This window comes from Gracilinanus agilis, chromosome 3 (genome assembly GCF_016433145.1).
Source record: "Gracilinanus agilis isolate LMUSP501 chromosome 3, AgileGrace, whole genome shotgun sequence".
NCBI classification, from domain to species: domain Eukaryota; kingdom Metazoa; phylum Chordata; class Mammalia; order Didelphimorphia; family Didelphidae; genus Gracilinanus; species Gracilinanus agilis.
The window spans coordinates 418,773,498-418,795,081 of NC_058132.1; the positions used below are offsets into that span (position 1 = coordinate 418,773,498).

Consider the following 21,584-nt stretch of genomic DNA (forward strand, 5'->3'; position numbering starts at 1 on the left):
GCCCAGGATCATAAACCTAATAGGTGTGGCCCGAGAAATCTTTCTGACTCCAGGCCTAGCACTCTATCCATTGCACCACACATACATAGCTTTTGGAACCAGGGCCATTATAAAATAAACCCTCATCTCCCCCATCAAAATCAGAAGCCTGGGAGGCATGATTTAGAAAGCAAACAGAAAGAAAAAGGGACAGAATTCTAGCCCAGTCCTAGGCAATCCTTCCAGCTATGCCTCTCTAATTTATCTTTCATAGCAAAAATTGCTGTGAATTTTGTTTCTAAACCAGATAATCTAGAGATTTCAAATGTCTGGCTTCCACTAAGAATATGGACAAATTTTCACCACTGTAGAACTATCAAATTCGTTAAGACTATGAATCTTAAACACTACTTTCAGTCATGATACCAATGAAATCGTGGCAGTCTTTAACTCTTGCCACTAAGAAGCTTGACCAGCAAATGAAAATTGACATTTTTTTAAAAGACATGCATTGCATTGCATAAAGTCATCAAATTCGCTTGTCTGTAAAGAAGAAACATGAAACATCACTGACCATAAAAATTTGATATTTATTTAATCGTTTGGGAATACAAACAGGATTTTTTAACTCAAGGTGTTCAGTTAACCTGTTCAGTCATTTTGATCTTCATCCCAATCCTTTTTTCCTGTTGGAGGTTTTGGCCCACCAGCTGGCCTTGCCATGATTATCTATTTAAAAAAACACACCAAAAAACATATTTTCAATCAAAACCTATTTTAATCTGTAGCATTTTTACAAAAGACTTGTTAGATGAATAGCTATTTTCCTGAATCTTAACAGCCCCACACTATTTTAGTTTGTCTACACTTGCTTTGGACAAAAATTTCATATAAACTTTTCAAAAACTTACCATCAAAATCACAGACTTGAATTGCAAAATCTTTCAGTATCCTAGATATAGAGTCCTATCTCTCCTCACCTTTTAAGCTATCCAATAATGACCACATCACATCTTTTTCTTTCAAATATTTCTTCACCTAAATTAGTGCAATTTCAAACTTGTTATAGAAGTTTGGGTGAGGGGAGGGGTAAGACACACAATTCAGGAAATTAAATTTTCTTTTTTCTAAACTCTGCTGACTGAAAAGGGAGCTAAGACTTGCTCAGGGTCACAAAGAGAGGCCACATTCAAATCCATAACCTCGTGGGTAGGCCTGATTCTGAATTTTGTTTTTTCCAACCTACCTGATCAACTCTGAGTACAGTTACTGCAGCATTAGTAGCCAACTTGATAGCCCAATATTTTCCAAGGTAAGTATCTAGAATGCCAGCTTCCAACATATCCTTTACTGCAGCAGTCTCAGCCTGACAATAGAACACAAAACTATTTTCATTTCTGAAAGTGTATGCTGAAAAGCAAATTATAAACCACACACACACACACACACACACACACACACACACACACACCCAATGTCAGAGGACTAATCTAAAATCTAAAAGGAGTGAAATCTAGAATCTTGGTGGAACCAGCTGAGAAAGTACTATGACTTTGTATCATTAAAGCTTCATCAGTCATGTTGCTGAAAAGAAAGCTTTTACAGTACACTCAAAAAAGGAAATAATTGTTTTCCAACCTCAATATCTAATCCAACATTTTTGTTTCCTTCTTGATGTACTGCGTAAAGTTTAGAGATCACTTCATTAGCCTTAACTCCAGAATTTTCTGCCAGTGCTCGAGGAATAGCTTCAAATGCTTCTGCAAATTTCTTAATAGCATATTGTTCCAGTCCAGGACATGTCTAAAACAAAATAAAATGTTTTTAATACCTTAATTTTGATCTTAAGTATAGATGAACAAGAGAAATTGGTATACCTCTCCATAAGATGTGATCTGCTTAGCCAATTCTATTTCTGTTGCTCCACCTCCAGGCACAAGACGCTTATCCTGTAATAGACAAAAGTTAAATTTTTACAAAAACACAACTATTATATAGTGTTCAAATACTGACAAGGTTTCTCTAAAGAGAATTTCAAAGCTATCTCTTTGAGATTGGAGATAGGGTAGTGGCAAGAAAAAACATCTACCTTACTTTTATAGGATTTTAGATAGATGCAAACTCGTTTTTTTCACATACCCTCGTGAGAACTTTGAAAGTGTTAACACCATCATCTACTGCCCTTTCTATGTCATCCATTAGGTTATCCGTAGAACCTCGAAGTACTATAGTGGAAATGGCACCATCTTCCTTTTCTGTAAGAATCGAAAGCTTTTTAAAAATAAGGTTCTTTTTTTTCTTTTTTTAAATAATATTTTTAAAATTAAGCAAACTCACCATGCTTAAAAACAACCACTTGTGTGTCTCCAACTTCTGATAAATAAACACTGTCACAATGGCCCATTTCTTCAAGTACTGGGGGAGTCTAGAAGGGAATTTTACCAATATAATCAAAGTAATAAAACCATTCCAAATGTGAACTTATTTCAACTTACATACCAGTCTAGGAAGGGCAATAGCACCAACAGTTTTACATAATCTTCGGAGATCCCATTTTGAATTCAACCTTTTAAAACACCAAAAGAAACTTTTAATTTGCTGAATTAACACACACAAAAAAGTGGCTTACACATAGATAGCCCATGAAAATGGGCCACCACAAATTCCCCCTGAAACACACCCCAATGACAGAATTTTCTGGTGTCCTTCAATTTAATAATCTGTCAGATCTAGAGAAGGCAAAAAAAAAATATATACTGGATTTAGAATTAGACTTGTGTTAAAATAACAAATCTGGCATATACTAGCTGTGGGGCCTTTGGCAAATCCTAAACTGGTTCTTAGTTTCATCCTTTATAAAATGGGAATAACAAAAAGGAAGCATCTTGGTCTTGGACTAATGTCCAAGATATCTTCCAGCTCTAAATCTATCATCCTCTGAGAAGTGATCTGTATCTATGTCTTCATAGCCACTAAGTTCATATTTGTGTTCTATACAACCCTCTCATGTAGTAGTGCAATTATTTCCTGTTTTACATGTGAAAAACTACTAAAAGTAGTGACTTGCTCTAAGTTCAGTTAGGACTAAAGTATTCTGTGTAGTGTTATGTTTTTGTTTCACCCATGAGCTAAGACATTAAGGATAATCATATTTAATCTAATTTCAACCTTTCTAGTCAAAACTGGTTTAAGTTAGAATTAGGGGATTTTTAGTTGCTATTTAAAAAATTCCTATGAAATGTGAAAATTACTTATTAACAGTTATCTTTTACTCTACCCCTTTCTAGCTCCCATACATAGGCATAACATTTTAATTAACATTGCAATTTCTCTTTAGAGAAATTGCAATTTTTGGGGAAAAAATTATATATACATATACACACACACATATATATAGTGCACCATAATGGAGGTAAAAATGAAGAATGGCTACTAATTAGACTGTGACATACATTTGATGGACAAACCACTGAATTATAGCTTGAACAGGCAATGTAGATGAATAATTTTTTTTTTTAAAACCCTTGTACTTCGGTGTATTGTCTCATAGGTGGAAGATTGGTAAGGGTGGGCAATGGGGGTCAAGTGACTTGCCCAGGGTCACACAGCTGGGAAGTGGCTGAGGCCGGGTTTGAACCTAGGACCTCCTGTCTCTAGGCCTGACTCTCACTCCACTGAGCTACCCAGCTGCCCCAGATTAATAAATTTTAAAGCATTTATTAATGCAAGTTAAAACAGTGAGGAGAAGCTTGCACTCAAATTGAAGGTTGGAAGAGAAGACAAAACATAAAAGATAATTTCAGCCTCAGGGCAGATAAAAAAGGCCTAAGGGTACAACAACAACAAAAAAAATGTGTATGCCAAAGCCTAAAAGGTTCTTGAAAACCTTAGGACACAGGGCCTGGGAGGTCCCTTTATCACAACAGAAGGCTAAGAACTAGTAACTCCCATTTCATTCAAGAGGTGTTCCTGCTCTATCCAATGGCATTTGTACACATGGGATCAAATTGGGGGGGAGAGGGGAACCACTGGGAAGGGTAGACAATAAATAAGCTGGCATTAAAAATGATTAAGCCTGGATTGCATTTGGGAAAATGTACAGCATTGTACAATGATTCCAAGCTGTTTCTTAAGTTATCTTTTTAACATCTATAATTCTTCTATTCTAGGGCTATAATTCATGGGATACTGCAATTAAGAATCAAAATTCCAAGTGACTAAAAGGGCATAGTATTATTACCAATAATGGCTTGTATGCTTAAAAAAAAGTACCAAACATGAAATTTATGATCAGAAAAGGAAGTAAAGGGGCGGCGGGGCTGTTCATGTGACAAGTAGGGATAAGAGTACAGCCTAAAATTATGCTGATATCCATGGACTATTTCTATTGCAGCAGTTCTCCAATACTGGAGGGTGGTAAGAAGAGCCCCTTTCTGGGGGAAGGGGAGGGGTGCAATGGCATCCATGAGAAAAACTAATTTTGTCATAATACTAAGACATTTTAATTTTTAATGTGGTAAATACTCAGTTATAACCCATAGAAGTTAACAAAAGCTTATGTGGTGGGGTGTGTGTGTGTGTCAATTTTTAGGAGAATAAATATGTCTTGAGACCCAAAAGTTTAAAAACCACTGTTCTAGAGAGACTTCAAGTTTGTTGGGTAGATCTTCCGTGGAGAATTTATGGAAAGACATTGATAAGAATCATAAATGACTACTGGTTTCTTAATGCTCCCTCATTCCCAGTTCCAATCCAAATATACTGTTTATGGAGATTTTTTTTGTTATCGAAGGAATGTGCAAGTAAAAGGAATTCAAAAAGGTATCTGATTCTTACCTGACCAACATTATATTGTATTTGTTAGCATAATGAAGAGCCATATCTGCAACTTTGCCACCTGTTACTATTACATTTGCACCAGAATCAGCAATAGCTTTAACTTGTGAATCCATAAGATTCTCTTCTCCTTTGCTAAAATTCATTAGTTCTTCTGCAGTCTTTATCAGCACTGTACCCTGTTAGCACAAAATTTTATTTAAGGTATAAAAAACTAAAATATTTTATGTCATATGTAATTTCCTATTTGTACATTCTGAAAACACAACCGGTTCTTTCTTCTCATGTCTGTCATAATATAGAAGAAAAAGTTGCACAAGAAGACCATTTCTATGTTCTTCAAACTTCAATCTCACAGGCTAAATAATTCTCAAGAATTTTGTTGATTCTCAAGACCAGAAAACTCCTGTGGAGAAATTCAAGCCTTTGAAGTAGAGAAAATGTATGCACTGTTCCTCCAAATGTCATATTAAAATGTATACTATTCTTTTAAATATTGTTGTTTAGTCATTTCAAGTATGAGTCCCTGTGATTCTAATGGAGTGGTTTGGCATTTCTTTCTCTAAGCTTATTTTATAGATGAGGTAACTGAGGCAAACAGGGTGAAGGGACTTGCCCAGAATCACATAGATGATTCTGAGGCCACACTTGAACTCAAGAAATTGAGTCTTCCTCACTTCAGACCTGCAGGACCGCACTGCCCCAATCCTTTCATATAATTACATTGTTCATTATTGTGTACCATTCAAATAAATTCTACCCACACAGAATAAAAAGTTACATTAGCAATCCCTTAAGGACAGCATTATTTATTATCTTTTTTACAAGCATTTTCTGAGAACCGTACAGGAGACAGCTAGGTGCTCAGTGGATTGAGAGCCAGGCCTAAGAGGTCTGGCCTCAGAAACTTCCTAGGTATGTGACTCTGGGGAAGTCATTTAACCCCTACTGTCTACCCCTTACCAGTCTTCTGCCTTAAACCAATCATAGTATTGATTCTAAAACGGAAGGGAAAAGTTAAAAAAAACAAAAAACAGTACTTTTGCTCAGGATCACACACCTAATAAATTAGGAGCAGGATATGAACAACTCAAAAGCAGCCTCTAAAAGATTCCACCCAGTTTTAGAAATTAGCATTTAGAAAGTGAATATATCTCATAAGGGAATCTTTGAGACTATAAATTCCTAAGCTGAAAGCTACCTACCTTAGTTTCAGTTATCATGCCATCAAAAGGACAAGAATATACTGCTATTTTAGCATCTTTGATTGAAGTTACATCACCTTCGGTTTCTTTCTTAAAAACCATACCATGCAGTACTGAAGAGGAATGGATGCCAGAGCCCTGTGAAAAAAAATATTTTGAAGGCCATACAATCCTATAGGTAGGATATTTAAATGTACTTTTAAAAAACAAAACAGTTATCTTAGACCCAAGTGAACTAATTAATTAGAATGTCCTCTTCTCTAAAACTCCATAGGTTCTAATGCACTGAGTACATAAAGCTTTAATATATTTCAATCAACTTGATTGAAATTGGTGTGATGCTCCCCTCAGATAATTCTTTTTTGACCTAGAAGACTTAGTGAATATATTGATAAAGCTCTCTTGAATTTAACTAGTCTTAAGGTTACTAAGATGTCAGATACAATCCACTTCCAGATTTATACTTGAAATATTCCAATTTGGAAGACTATCAGAGCTTGCACTCCACTTACAATATGTTCTTTAAGATCCTTGGTTTACTCATACATATTAAGGGTAAAACTTTAGGCCTAATAGACAAGTATATATTATATAATTATATTTGACAGTTATCTGCCAATTTCAGCCCCATTCTGAATCAGTTTGCCAGTTTTACTACGGACCAACAAAAGTTACTAAAAATAAAAATGAATTTTAATATCAGAATCCAAAAAAAAATGCAATTTAAAAAATCTAAACAGCCATCCAAAAAAAGAGATTACATCTCTAAATAAAAATGGAGACGCATCTCAAAGGCTACAATTTCTACAACCTAAAGATACCCTAATGTTGGGAGGCAATATCCAAATGATAAGATGTATCATTTATTTAACACTTTAAAAGTTGAAAAAAATATGTTCCTCAAAAACTGATGAGGTCAATCAGAGTAACGCCCAATGCCACTGAAGTACTATCAAAACTGGAACTTGAACTCAGATGTGACACTAAGATCAATGATACTGGCACCAGTGGAGAGACTAAAGAAATCTCAAAATCAAGTGTATTAAAGGTAATTTTGTTGTTTTTTTTTAAAAGGAAGTTAAATAAGATTGATTTTCTTATGCCTAAAGTAAAAGGCAAAATTTAACAATATATTTTGCTAAATTAAAATGAAGTAAATGATTTTTGTAACTTACCAGAATTTTACACACTCTGATATTATCAACATTGAAGTGACCAGAATCAGGAAAAATAGATACTGTTGAAGAAATAAGATAATCAATCAAAATCAATCATGAGTAGGGGAACCACACACAGTCAGACCTGTGGTTAAGGAAAATTACTTTTGTAGCAATGATAGAATGAAGAGATCAAATTAGGAGTCGGTTGCATCAATCCTGATGAAAACTGATAAAAGCCCTTAAATGAAGGTGATACCTGTGTCACAGTGGCCTGAAAAGATCATGTGTGAGAGTAGCAACATTAACATATGCAAACTGATTAGATATATGGCACAAGGAATAGTGAGGAATCAAAGATAAATGCCAGTCATGAAAATGGGAGACTAGAAGGTTGGTGATGCCTTTGTCAGAAACAGGGAATTTTAGAAGAGAGCACTGAGGGTCCCAGGGGGAAAAAAAATAACCATTTGAGACAGGTTGAGTTCAAGATATATTTGGGACATATTGTAGATCAGGGGGAAGACTAGAAATGGATATATAGGCCTAGGAGTCATCTGCACAAAGATGATAGTTAAGAGCAAATGATGTCCTTTGGGAATACCATCACAACTTGAAAAGCATGATGTCCACATCATGGCAAAGTCAGCAAAGAGAGACTGAGAAAGGGAAGAAAAGCAGAAGAGAACATTATCACAGAAACCCAGGATAATATTCAGGAGGAGAGGGTAGTGGCTGCAGAGAAGTTGAGAATGATTAAGAATGAGGAAAGGGCCATCACATTCAACATTTATGTTATCACTGCTAATTTTCCAGAATGCCATTCACATCCAGATAACTAAGAAAAATTTGCTGACTTATTTGTTAGTTTAAATTTTTAAAAAATCATAAAATGCAAAGAATTTACAAAATGGATAAATAGAATCTGGAAATTAGGTAATCCTCCCCTCCCTCCCAATCTCTACTCTCCAGGTCAGATTCAGGAACTACTTAGAATGTCACCAGACAGTGATGTTGCATCTTTGAGAAGTTTGGATCTCAAGTCAGGGCATAAAGCAAAACAACAAAATGAACAACAAACTACAAATAAAATTATCTTTGATAATCCACTAATTAATTATCCCAATAAAGATAATCTATTTTTTAGTACCAAAGAGCTTTTTTCACTCCCATTTCACCACACAACAAAAAAGAAAACACAAAAGGAATCATCTGGCCAACCAGGAAGGAAAGCTAGAAAGTTAACTAGGGTTGTCTTCCTTTTTAGCTCTATTGGCCTAACAAGACTATCCAAAGCATAAGTGTCAAACCCACAGCCCACAATTCTGATAGTGCAGTTCAAACCAAATCAAAATGTAACTGAAATATTTACATGCAGCCCCTACAGGGGTCCTTATGTTCAGTGGTGACTATTTTCTCTTAGTTTGACAACACTGGTCTAAGAGTATGAAGTGATTCTTACTGCAATGAAATGCTTACGTGACAGAAAGGAACTAAAACAAAACTGAGAATTCTTTGTGTCCCATCTGACACTCATTCTGGGACATTGTCATTTAGTGTGTGTGTGTGTGTGTGTGTGTGTGTGTATACACATGCACACCACACCAAACTATTTTATTATTACTATTTATATTTTTATTATATTACTACGATAAAATAATATTACTATTATTTTCAACAACAAAACCAAAGCAGGTGAACTTTTTTTTTTAAACCCTTACCTTCCGTCTTGGAGTCAATATTGTATATTGGCTCCAAGGCAGAAGAGTGGTAAGGGTAGGCAATGGGGGTCAAGTGACTTGCCCAGGGTCACACAGCTGGGAAGTGTCTGAGGCCAGATTTGAACCCAGGACCTCCCGTCTCCAGGTCTGGTACTCAATCCACTGCGCTACCCAGCTGCCCCCAATAATGAACTTTTGAAGGAAAAGAACTGCATGAGTTTACTTGAATTTACTTACCACATGCCTGGGAAATAAGCTTTGCCAAAAAGACTTCATTCCCATACTGCTTGCTCATAATGGAGGTCTGAAGGAGAGCTGATACTTCATCAATATCTCTAAGATTTTTTGCAGAGCAACATACCAAATCAGGAAGAATTTCATGGGCTTTCCTGCAAGCTATTTCATAACCTTCTATGACCTAAAATACAAAAGACAAAAAGTATCTTTTCAAACAACACCATCAAACCTATCATTTAAGTGTTTGTTATTCTGATGTTTTAAGATATAACAGATGCTGTATCACTAAGTGTAAAACCCTTGTACTAAAATCGGAGCAGAAGAAAGGGCCAGCACAATACCTGGGAACTTGGAGGCTTGCCAGCAACCTAAGTGAAAACATTTGATTAGGGTGTTTAAAGGCCACAGCAGGGACAAAGCCAACTTCAAGCTCTGGACTGAGCAAGAAGAAGGGAGCTGAAGCCAAAATCCAATTCACCAGGAGACTTAAGCTAAAAGTTGAGAATGCCTATATGGTGGGACCTAAGTCTTAGGCATTCCAGAACAGCAGAGGCATTGGTGTCTAGACCAGAGGAGATGTAAGCCAACAAGGCCTGACTAAACCATCCAAGAATAAGGGAGGCAGAGCAATCTGACCCAAGTAAATATTTCCAATCATTAAACTAGGCCTAAATACATTAGTAAACAGAAGAAAATGCAATAAAGCAATACAATGAATTAAGAGAATGCCATGGTATAATGGGAAAAAGTCAGCAATTCCACAGAAAGTTCAAATAGCACCTCAGAGAAAAAGAATAATTTGGCCACAAGGAAGAAATGAAGCAAAGAGATCTAAAGGAAAACTTAAAACCAAAAGTGAAAAACCTTATTGTGAACCTAAAAACAGAAAAAAACTCAAACCTCTGAGATTGAAATTTTAGAACAAAGAAATACAATGTATTTACCATCAAAAACAAGTGATCTAGAAAACAAGCCTAGGAAATTTTAAGACTTGGACTCCCTAAAAAAGCTAAAAAACAAAAAAACCTCAATACCATACAGTTCAATAAATCATAAAAGAAAACTGCCCAAATCTATTAGGATCAGACTTAAGTACAAATAAATAGAAGGAATTCACTAGTCACACTTCCTTAAACAACAAATGAATGTCAATCAGAACCTAGAGCAGCCAGGTTTAAGAATTCAAACATAAAGGATTACACAAACTATTTCTACAGTGAAGGGAAATGACATTCCAAAAGGGCAAAAATATAATGGAACCTTTTAATAGACTAGACTACCCTAAGCTGAGTAGAATCTTTGAAATGAAAACACCAATACAAGAGCAAACTTTCTGAAATATGAATACATTTGGAATGACCAAAAAGGACTTGAAGAAATAATAATTGGCCTTTCAGAATCCTAATGTCTTCATCACAGAGTGAAAAAGACAAACATAGGACCCAGAGATGGCTTGGTCCCAAGCTGTCTTCTTAAGATGAAAAAAGAAAATAGGAAAAAAGTGACAAAAATGAGGGGTTCTCTAGGAAAAAGGAAACTATACAAACATGGAAAAGGAGAGAGTAGGTCTCTCATGAAAACTCACTTCCATCTGAAGAAATGCTGAACACAGTTTGGTTCAGAAATATTTTAATCCAAACAAAACAACATGAGGACCAGGAGAGAATTGTCACAAAGCAAACTGTAAAGGAGGATCAAAAGGAAAGAAACTATAAGAACCAGTGATTAGAATCTAGACTAGAGGGGAAAAAAAGAGAATCAAAGAAATATGATCTTACCACTTCAATTATAGATTGCTAATACTGATCATATTTCTTCTCTTTTACTACTTTCTTCATTGTAAAAAAGGATCAGGGACAAAGGGAAAAATATCAGGAAACGATTAGAAAATAATTACAAATCATAATGATCAATATGAATGGAATTAACTCATTCATAAAAAGGAAGAGGGCAGCAGAATGGATTATTAAAAAAAAAACCACAATTTATTGTTTACAAGAAACCCACCTGAAATAAAGATTCACAATTAAAAAGGGATTGGAACAAAATTTATTATGCCTGAAAGTAAATGGGGAGAAAAGATCATATGACCAGACAGGCAATAATTAAACAACAAAGCCAGCAGATTAAAGAAGAAGAGCAGGAAAACATTATGTTTTAAAGGTATAGAAAATGAAAAATAAACTCTCATATACACACAGGATGGCATAGTACCCAAGTATGTAAAAGAAAACCTAAAGAAATGACAGCAAAAATATAACAGAGGGGAGGACTTCAATGTGCCTAGACAGCTATGACAAAAAGATTTTTAGAAGTTAGGAAGTGAATAGAATTTTAGAAAAGTTAGGTATAACTGATCTCTGATAATTGAGATTGAATTAGGAATGGGATTAAAAATGAATCTGTAGATTTCTTGGTTACATTTGGCATTTTTACAAAACCAGGCTGTTTGTTAGGGCATACAAATTTCCTAAGTGATGAAAAAAATATTAGTCTTTGCTAGGCCTGTGAATAGATTCAAACTTAAGAGTAAATAATGTATTCATAAAGAATTCACAAATCAATGAACAAATCATAAATAATCATTTCACCCAAGAATCTGACACAATGAGAAAGCAAATCAAAACCTTTTGTACTCAAAACCAGTCCTTAGAAAGCAATTTATTAATTACTAATTTCTGACTTCAGTCTCCAACTTCAACAATCTTTTTTTATTTCTCCCTAAAAGATTCCCTATTTCATACCCCACAGAAGCTATTCCAAGACCTTCTCTCTCTTCCTTCCTTAATATTCTCAACCCTATGCACTCTACTTGCCCTCAGTTGAAGTCCTTACCTCTAGCTGGAAAACAAGAGAAGACTCTTTATTCACATTATGAACTCCATCTTCATCCATTTTAATTATTTTAAAGCCCTATAACATCATCTCTTCTCTTTTCCCCAGTATTTGAAAAAATGGTCCTTCTTCAAAGCTCCATTTTACACAAAGACTTTCCTTATCCCTTTCTCCATTGTAGTGAGGAAATTAGGACATTGATTAAGCAAGTTGCCCACTGAAGAAATAATGTTGATAAATTGGAGTTGTGAGGAAGATGTGATAAGATACTTTGGTGTCCACAAAGTATCTTTTAATTCTCCTCTCTGAAGGAAATCCAGGGATGGCTTCCCTTCCTTAGGTCAATACGGAAGGTTCTTGGAGACACTATATATATATCTATATAAACACATACATAAAAGCTATTTATTTATGTTTGATAATATGAAAATAAGGATTAATAACCAGGAAAGCCTTAAACTAACAGGGAACTAACTTCTCGCCCACTTTCTACGTCTGTCTCACGACACATCTGTCTCTACATCTTCATTTCTTCCTAAAACTGCCTAGCACAGTGAAGGCAAACCTATGACACGCATGTCAGCACTGACGTGTAGCCATTTTCAATGACATGTGGCCACGTGCTGAGGATGAAACATTTGCTGTAGTGTAGGGTAGACACACTGTGCACTATAGATGACAATTCTACCTATATTAATTTACCTAGTTTGGTTTATTAAATAGTTATATATTACAATTATACATTTTTGTTATTTAAACTATAAATATCATGAAATTATGGTTTTTTCTTAAAGTGACACACCATCCAAGTTTTTTTTTTTGTTTTGTTTTGCAAATTTTGACACACCAAGCTCAAAAGGTTGCCCATCACTGGCCTAGCACTTACTAAAAAATCCCCAAAAACGCCGACTAAAATTCTTAATCTACCTAAAATCCTTATTTAATTAACTTAGTTTGATAAAGAGAATCTCCAAGCACACATAAATTCAGTCAGCCAAGATGGCAGCTGCTAACAGACAATCTGGTTTTCCTGGTATGACCCAGAGTCCAGACAAACAGCTTCAATCTTTCTTCTCCAAAACTGTTATCCAGCAAAGCAGATCTATCAGCTTCTTCTTAAAGATGAACTTTCTCAATCAGGAAAGTAGAAACCCTCTTCAGATGGGATTTAGAAGTCCCTCTTTCCCGTCCAACAGCCAAGAGTTAAAGTCCCAGATGTCTGTCTCCAACAGCAGCCAGAGAAAGCCAGCTCACTCACTGAAGCCCAGTGAGTGAAAGGACCTCACCAACTAACCAGAATCTGTTTTCCTGTGTTCTTCCTTCCAAATTCTGGTCTCATGCACTGCTCTCTTCAAATACCTTATTTTAAGAATATCCGAATTTCCTCACTACTTCATGCATATTTGCACTTATGCTGTATATATTTTTACATGTACTTGTTTGTCTCTCCCTAAAAATTTAAGCTCCCTGCAAATAAGGACTATTTCATTCTTTATATTTTTCTCTAGCATAGAGGAGGCACTTAATAAATACTTGGTAGAATAAAAAATATTGGGTATATAAAATCAAGTTTTTGTGAACTATTTGCAAAGGAAAGATGGTATTGTACAAAATTTTATAATATATATGGGATAATGACACCTAAACAACAGAGAAAAATCAGAAGATTAAAGAAAAACCTTTTAAATGAATATGTATGCAAAAATACAGCTTTCTTTGAACATCAAATAAGATAAACATTTCAGCATATACTATAGAAAAGAAAAAGGGATCACAAATGAAACTGGGCATCTTTATTATAAAGAGCTTGTTTTTCCTTTATAAATAAAAACCTATCCTACAAGTTTTGAGTTTCTTTTTCATATTTCTTTTGTTCTCTTCCTCCAAAAGAGAAAAACAAAACCTTTGTAATCTAAGTGCAAGTCAAGCTATGCAAATATCCATACTGGTCATATCCATAAACATGTCTCACTCTGCACAAGAATGCTAATTACCAATACTATTATTTGATATATATCTAAAAATAATAGCTATAGCAGTAAGACAAAGAAATTAAGGGAATAGTAATCAAAGACACTATCACTTTTTGCAGATGATGGTATTTTAGAAATTCTAGAGTCAACTAAAAAGTTACCAACTTTAGTAAAGTTGAATATAAGAAAGCAACCAAAAAACATCAATTTCTATATATTAACAAAATTTGATTTAGTGACAAAAAGAAATTTGAATAAAAATAATTGCATTAGATATAAGCTATCTAGTAAGATTCTCACAGGAATTATATTACTAAAACTACAAAATGCCTTTAAAAAAAACCCCAAACACACACCTTTATCTTCTAAGGCAGAAGAACAAGCAGTAAGGTTCAGGCAATGTGATTTAAGTGACTGGCCCAGGGACACACATCTAGGAAGTGTCTGAGGCCAAATTTGAACTCGGGACCTTCCATCTTGGCTCTCTATCTACTGGGCCATTCAAAGAAACATTTAACTATTCAGAGAGTAATTAATTTCTCATGGTAGGGCTACATTACACATAAAAATGGCAATATTACATTAAATAATTTATAGATTAAGTGACCCACATATAAAAAAATTTATAGCAGCACTTTCTGCCATAACAAAGAACTAGAGTGAGTGTCCACAAATCAGGAACAGCTGAATAAATTACAGTGAACCAAACACAATGAAATATTACATGTAAGAAGTGATGAAAAGGGATGGATTCAGAGAAACTGAGTAGAAGGAGCAAGACCAGAAGAATAAATATGAGTATAACATTGTAAAGGATAATTCTGAAAGACTTAAAAACTCTACTCAATGCAACGACCATTCACAATGCCAAAAGACTGATGACAAAGCATATTTCCCACCACTGAAAGACTTCAGAATGAGGCATTTTTAGGTATGAGCAAACAAAACAAACAACTCCAATTTGTTTTTGCTTTGGGGAATAGTGATAGTGATGTAAAAACACACAAAACGAACAAAAACCACCCCAACATCTTTCAGTCAAAAATACAGATAAGAACAGAAGTTCTATAGATTTAGTTTCATAAACAAATCTTTCTGATCTTTATAAAGGTACATTCTTTTGTTGACAACCAAATTCCTAATTTTTAAAAAAAGTGGCATTTACAGAAAATCAGAGGTCCAACATAACACTTTTCAGGACACTGCAACAAAACTAATAATAAAAATTTTGTTACTCATGAAAATCAAAGAGGAAACAACTAAAAAGGGTGGACAGATATATGCTTTATTGATCCTATTTCTAATGACAGCAAATTACAAAATTAAGTACTTGCCTCTGAGACAGATAGGCCAATCCTCAGGAGCTCTTCAGCTAATTCTAGAAGGGCTCCAGCAAACACAAGGACAAAATTTGTACCATCCCCAACCTCTTGTTCTTGCATGTGAGAAGCCATCACAATCATTTTTGCAGCAGGATGCTGTACCTATTAGTAGATAAGAATCGAAAAGTTAAAATACTTTTCTTTGGAACACTGCCCAATTTTAGTAAAAAGTTCAACATGCCTAATTTAACATAACTTTTTTTTTAAACCATTTCATTGAAGTTATTACATGAATAAGGCTATGTCTTGAGGGAGAGCTAGCACCACTCATTTTCCAAGGTTTTATACTTTATTCCTAATACAATAGGGAAGACTACTGTAGGAATATCATCATTTAGCCATCATTACTATTCAAGACAGGCACTCTGACAAGACAATAAATGACAAGAGACAAGACAGAAAAATTATAAAAAAATACAACTAGGTTTTATACAAATTATACAAATGATATTCTTAGAGCTAAGCATATCAATGTATATACAAATGCAACTAATATTCAAAATGAACACCGTAAGACATCAAGAAACTCAGGAAAAGCCTTTAATTTTGAAATGATTTCCCCAAAACATACTTAATCTAGATGCTAGTTCTTAAAGATGACTTAAGTTATTTAGAAAATTAAAAATCTAGAATACTTCATTCTTCAGAAATGCTAAATTTAGAAGTACTAATTTCCTGGTATAAAACTTTATGGTAACATTTACTATGTTCACAAAATAACAAAGGCATATGGAAAACAAAAAAACTTGGGCTTGCCCTTGCTTCAACAATGTTACCAACACTGATCAGTCCTGGAACTATGGAAGTAGTCTGTTTCTGTACACAGGACTACCAGGACTTGGGGCTCATCTGATAGCATTAATGACAACAAGCTCTTATAATCAAGATTTTGATTGATCAATGATCATCAATATGGACAGTTTCTGCAATAGGACAGATAACCTCAAACCCGACCAATTTCTTTTTTTTTAATTATCCCAAATGTTTATAAATTGAAACAAAACAAGTATTTCCATATGTAAAGAAAAAGATTTTACACATGTAATCAAATGAAATAACAGATCTTCTATATGTTTAACTTACTTTTCTTCATATCTACATAATGAATCCTGTCCACTAGTGCCCAACCCCTCCTCACCCACCCTGCATCACATAGGATATATTGTCATGGAGACCAATGTATTCATGAATTAAGTTTTTCATGTTTTATCTTTCTGTTAACTTTCTGGAGGCAACTTCTCAGTTTATTAGTTCTGTGGCTGCGTATAATATTCTCCTGGTTCTATTCTTTACTTCATATAGCTCTTTCCAAGTTTTTAAACAATCAGTTTGTTCATTCTTTTTTATGTAACTGTAGTATTCCATCACATATACCAATTTGTTTAGCCATTCCCTATTTACATTGCTACATTACTCTTTAAGTCACGTGAAAATATGATTCTTCAGGGATCATGGTATAATCAGAAGAATACTACTTATTTTTTTAAAAAAATAGGTTTTGTAGCAAGATGCAGCACAAAACCTTTGAAAGTGTTTATTTTCCCAACTGTAATTCATTCCTATCTCCTTTTATTCAATTCTGGTGCCAGCTCATTGTCAAAGTGCAGTGCATGTCCAAGATACATAAACAAATTAACTAATCCAATGGATTGCCTAAAATATGAATGCCATAATCTGGCCTATGTCCATTCTTATTTCATTTTTAGAATCCTAACAATAATCTTTTATAAATTTTAACCTCATCAATTATTTATGTTGTCAAATTTATTTCCAAGGTATGTGATAAAACTTTAGCTAAATAGAAAAATGACATAGAGAAAATCCTTCTAAACAGCAACAGACTTCAGGAAATCTGTGTAATTTTCCAGTTGGCTGAAATAAAATTTCTAAACTATAACTTTTTTCTGCACAGCTATGTTCATTGAAAAATCTTCATAATACCAATTTGAAGTCAGATAGTTTTTAGTTATTATTCTACCAAAGAATCCTTAATTACTTACTTCTAGCTCTCTTAAAATTGTAGCTGCATCGTTTGTCACAAACAACTTCTCCAGATGATTGATAACCATTTTGTTCATTCCTAAAAATAACAAACCATATTACTATAGTCCTTTAAGTTTTACAATCTATTACATCCCCAGATACTCATTAGAAGTACATTTTTAATTGTTTCTTCTTTATATATTGCTTCACATGACTCTAATATCCCTGAAGGCTAGCTCACGCCATACCTTGTCTATAAAACATTCCCTGTCTACCCCAAGTAAAAATGACGTCCCTGAATTCCTAGTAGCATCTATTGTCTGCAAAACAACTTAGAGGTCACCAAATCTATTCATTTCATTTTAGAAATGAAGAAACTGAAACCTAAAGATAAAATGATTTACCCAAGCTTACACAAAGGAGGGACCAAAAATCATGTCTCTTAAATTCACTATCTTTCCATTACAACACATTGTGGGATCGACTATTTCAGGGCAAAATTTCTCTCTCATTTGCTTTTTTCATTCTACCAGTACTCCAGGATATAGTTCTTCTTAAATATAGCTTGCATTCAAAAATAAGGTTGAGTTATTAAAAATGTTTTAAATAAGGAAACTGGCAACACTGGCTTCTGCTCTTTTCAATTTTGGGGTCCATACCTCAAATCCTTTTCATAATGTTTTAATTTTTTTTAACTAATAAAATATCCATAAAATGAATCTTGAAACAACAGGCAATAACTATTTAGTGAATTATGAGAAAGTTAGAATTACCATTTGGTCCATATGCTGTCCGGGTAGTCTGGGCAAGCTCCTTACATGCTTGAATATTCCTATATACAGCTTCCTCTAATCCTGAATAATGCTTTAAAGGAAAAACAGTTAAAATTACATAGTTGATGATAAATATAATCAGTAATACAGGAACCTGTGAAATAGAAAAGATGTTTTTATTCATTTTCATATTCCCAGCCTCCCTGTATCTTGAATACAACAAATGTTCCATCAGCACCTGGAACATAAAGAATCTTAATTTTTTAAAATTACAGGTCAGTTTAGACATTCAAAACACTGCTTCTTTCTCAAAAGACAGTTGAAAAGGGTAGGGTGTTATTTGTTAATTACTACTGTATTATTTCAATTTCAAAAGCATTATCAGATCCAACATTTTCCCCTTATTATGATTCTCAAATCTTATCCCAAGATTTTCATTTTGATCAAAATTTTGATTCAGAAGATAGGGACATTCTATACAATAGATACTATTATCTGAGTGATACCAAATAAACCATGTTAATGCCAACTTTGGCTATTAACACATAATTACTGCTACTTAAAACAATGGGCTTCTTCCTAAGTAATTCTTTGGCACAGGACTGTTCTTTTTTCATTTTTTGTAAACCTAGAATCTAGCACAGTACCATGTATCTATATCCTCACACATGAAAACCATTGTTATCTTACTTTATCTCAACAAGGCCATTGTGAGGTAGATATACTAAAAATAATCACCTTATAGATTATCCTCATTTTATAGATACGGAAGTTGAGGCTTGATAGTCATGTATCTATTAAGCATGTAAGGAAGGATTGAGTAACTAACTCCTGTTAATACAGACTATCACTTAACCCCTTAGTGTCTTAGGCAACTCTCTAAATCTCTTTGTTGCAAGGCAGATATCTATGTCAAAATGTCAAGGCCTTGAACTCAAGTATTCTTGACCCGGAGGGTAGTCAGTGCTTTCTATTCACTTCACTACATGACCTTGCATGCTGCCTCTCATAATAGGCCCAAAATGAATACTTAATTAGATGGACTATGTAAATTATTTTAATTAAAATTTTATTTAAATTATTTTATCCTGATTACTTTATGGTTAAGTTCTTGAGTAAGATAATTGTGTAATTTACAGAGACAAATTTCCTGAGTTTCTATTAGGAACAAAGTTTTCAAACAAGCAACTAAAATGAATTTTATAAATCTAAGTTTGCAAGATCCCAGAATCTTCAAAGGAATTAGCTGTTGCTTTTTATCCTCATTCAAAAAAACCTCAGCTCTAAAAATATTCTCACTCTGTTGGTGAAATAAAACCAGGAACGCAATTCAGCATAAGCAAGCTTAGTCAGTCAAAATGGCAAAACTATAAAAGAAAACACAATAATGCTGTTACAAAATAAGAATCTTTTACTTACATCCCTGAAATTACATCAAAGACCTAGCCTTGGGATCATGACTACAGGCTGGCAAAATAAGGCTAAATTAGACTAATCTTCTGGAGAAAGTGAAGTAAAAATCATGGACTCAAAAATAATTTCAGAACTAGTTAGGCAAGACTTTGGTTCAGTTCACCTAGGACATTTACAAGATGAGACCATGTAAAGTTAATTTAATTTAATCTCAGCCTTGATTTTCTTATCTGCAAAATGAGGGTAATAATACCAATACTTCACACCGTAGTTAGAAGGATCAAATGAGATCATATCACTGGCAGACTTGGAAGCTATTAAAAGTCTCAGTGCTTTTTAGGATCTAGACCTGTGTCATCAGAGACCACCACTCCTTTCAGAGGAATTTATACCTTGGTCCTGACTTCCTAGAGTTAGTGTTCTATCCACTGAACCATGCATCCTCTAAAGTGAAGGAAATCTGCCCGCCTACACCTCCCAATGAACTGTTTTGATTCACTCTAGTACACTTATTGGCGTTAATGCTGGATAATGTATCATAACATCTAGAGCCCTATTTTGACTATAAGTATCCCGACAAGGAAAAAAAAATTTTAATCCACAGTCGTACCTAATAGTACAGTAATAAATGTTGGTGAACTGAACTACAGAAGAGAAAGAGTAATCTCATGGGACCTAAAGTATCCCCAACCAAAACCTCGATTTTCTTACTCGACAAGGCTGATGAACTATATCCAGATAATGTAACCAAAAATAAGCAAGTTTGGTCAGTCAAAATAGCAAAAATATAAAAGAAAACATTATAATAGTAAAAAATATATAAAATAAAATAATAAAGAGACTGGCTAATGGATGTTACTTTTCCTCTCATAACATCATCAGACCCATATCCCCCGAAAGCCTTTCACCCCTAAATAGGTTCGGCGGGACTACGAAGAGCTTTTTCAAGGGATTAGGGAGCGAAGAGCCAACTCGCGTGGTAGGGTGGTGCCCCCGGCGCACGTGACCAGGCCCATCTTACTAAGCGCAGGTGGCCTTTTACAGTAGCAGCACCGGTCCGGGGTGGCGCGCCCAGGCCTCAGATCCCTTTGAATGGGTAGCTCCACGACCCCCACACACACGCTTCTGGAACCTTCTCCGTCCCAGAGGCCTAACCCGAAGGGGTGTCCACCCAAATTAGCCTTTTATTGCCCTTCCGGGGGCCCACACCCAGCCAGCTTTTACCCCGCTAATCCCTGCTTACCTTAGCTCCTTCTTTCAGCATCTGGGCGAAGCCCGGAGCCTTGGGAACGTGAAGCGCCATAGCTGTATCGACACTATGGAACACAACGAGCAAACGACCGAACAAGCCGGATAAAAAGCACGCACTGATCGCTGGGAGGGTTGCGCGCGCAACACCCTCCGCCCCTTCCCTCCAACCTCTTCTCACTTCCTCTACTTCAGCCTTCCCCACCTCCCCCAGCCCCAATGACCGCACCCTCAGGCTACGGACGCGCTTGGATTCTGGGCGTGGTCTGCGCGGTCTGACGGAGAAAGCTCCGCAGGCCTAGGTGCGTGGTGCAGCTGGAGGAGCAGAGGCTCAGTTCTTCCTTCTAGCCTCCCCCAAATTCAAGTTTGGGAATCAGCAGTCACAACCCCCATCTGTGGGTGTACCCCAATGCCGATCCTAGAATTCCTTTCCCTCTCCGCTCTTTTGGTGACGTCATTAACGCCTCGATTTTAATGCCGGGCCATCACCCCGCAGGCCACATATCAAACTCTTCAGCCAGAGTCAAACCCCTTTTAAGAATGTTTCCTATTTCTGTGGAAGCCACCCAGGCCTGAAATTTCTGAAGTCTCTTCACTAGACACAGCAAATCCAATCTGTTGTCAAATCCTGACATTTGGACCTCCACGACATCCCCAGCCCCTATCTGTCCCTTTACCCTTCTTAAGCAGGCCTGGACGCCTGTGACCCTGTGACTCTACTATAGCTATTTAATCTCCCTGGAAGACTCAAATCTCTTTTCCCTTCTCTCCATATAATATACACTGGCAAAATGTTCTTCCTTTAGTACAGATCCAACCTTGATACTCCCCTGGTCCATAAA

The 21,584-nt window shown here is 35.4% G+C and overlaps 2 protein-coding genes across 3 annotated transcripts in view; one reads left to right on the top strand and one right to left on the bottom strand.

Moving 5' to 3' along the window:
* Window positions 1–5,309, top strand: part of USP16 (ubiquitin specific peptidase 16) — a 68,380-nt gene extending 63,071 nt beyond the window's left edge. The window contains exon 18 of the mRNA XM_044670280.1: window positions 5,118–5,309. Coding sequence (XP_044526215.1) covers window positions 5,118–5,182 — 65 coding nt within the window. The 3' untranslated portion in view covers window positions 5,183–5,309. The remainder of the gene's footprint in view (window positions 1–5,117) is intronic.
* On the bottom strand, window positions 550–20,837 carry CCT8 (chaperonin containing TCP1 subunit 8). 2 transcript variants are annotated; one of them, XM_044670281.1, is made up of 15 exons: window positions 20,738–20,837; window positions 18,082–18,172; window positions 17,326–17,405; window positions 15,278–15,427; window positions 9,136–9,316; window positions 7,196–7,257; window positions 6,021–6,158; window positions 4,816–4,994; window positions 2,479–2,545; window positions 2,317–2,404; window positions 2,119–2,234; window positions 1,857–1,928; window positions 1,618–1,782; window positions 1,226–1,345; window positions 550–708 (listed from the first exon to the last, which is right to left on the bottom strand). In XM_044670281.1, exons 1-15 carry the CDS (start codon window positions 20,795–20,797, stop codon window positions 631–633), a joined length of 1,647 nt encoding a protein of 548 aa, XP_044526216.1. In that variant the 5' UTR covers window positions 20,798–20,837; the 3' UTR covers window positions 550–630. The 2 variants fall into 2 exon arrangements, with proteins under 2 accessions (XP_044526216.1, XP_044526218.1); XM_044670283.1 differs by lacking the exons at window positions 17,326–17,405; window positions 20,738–20,837 and having other exon boundaries at window positions 18,082–18,093.
* Between the last annotated feature and the right edge of the window lie 747 nt (window positions 20,838–21,584).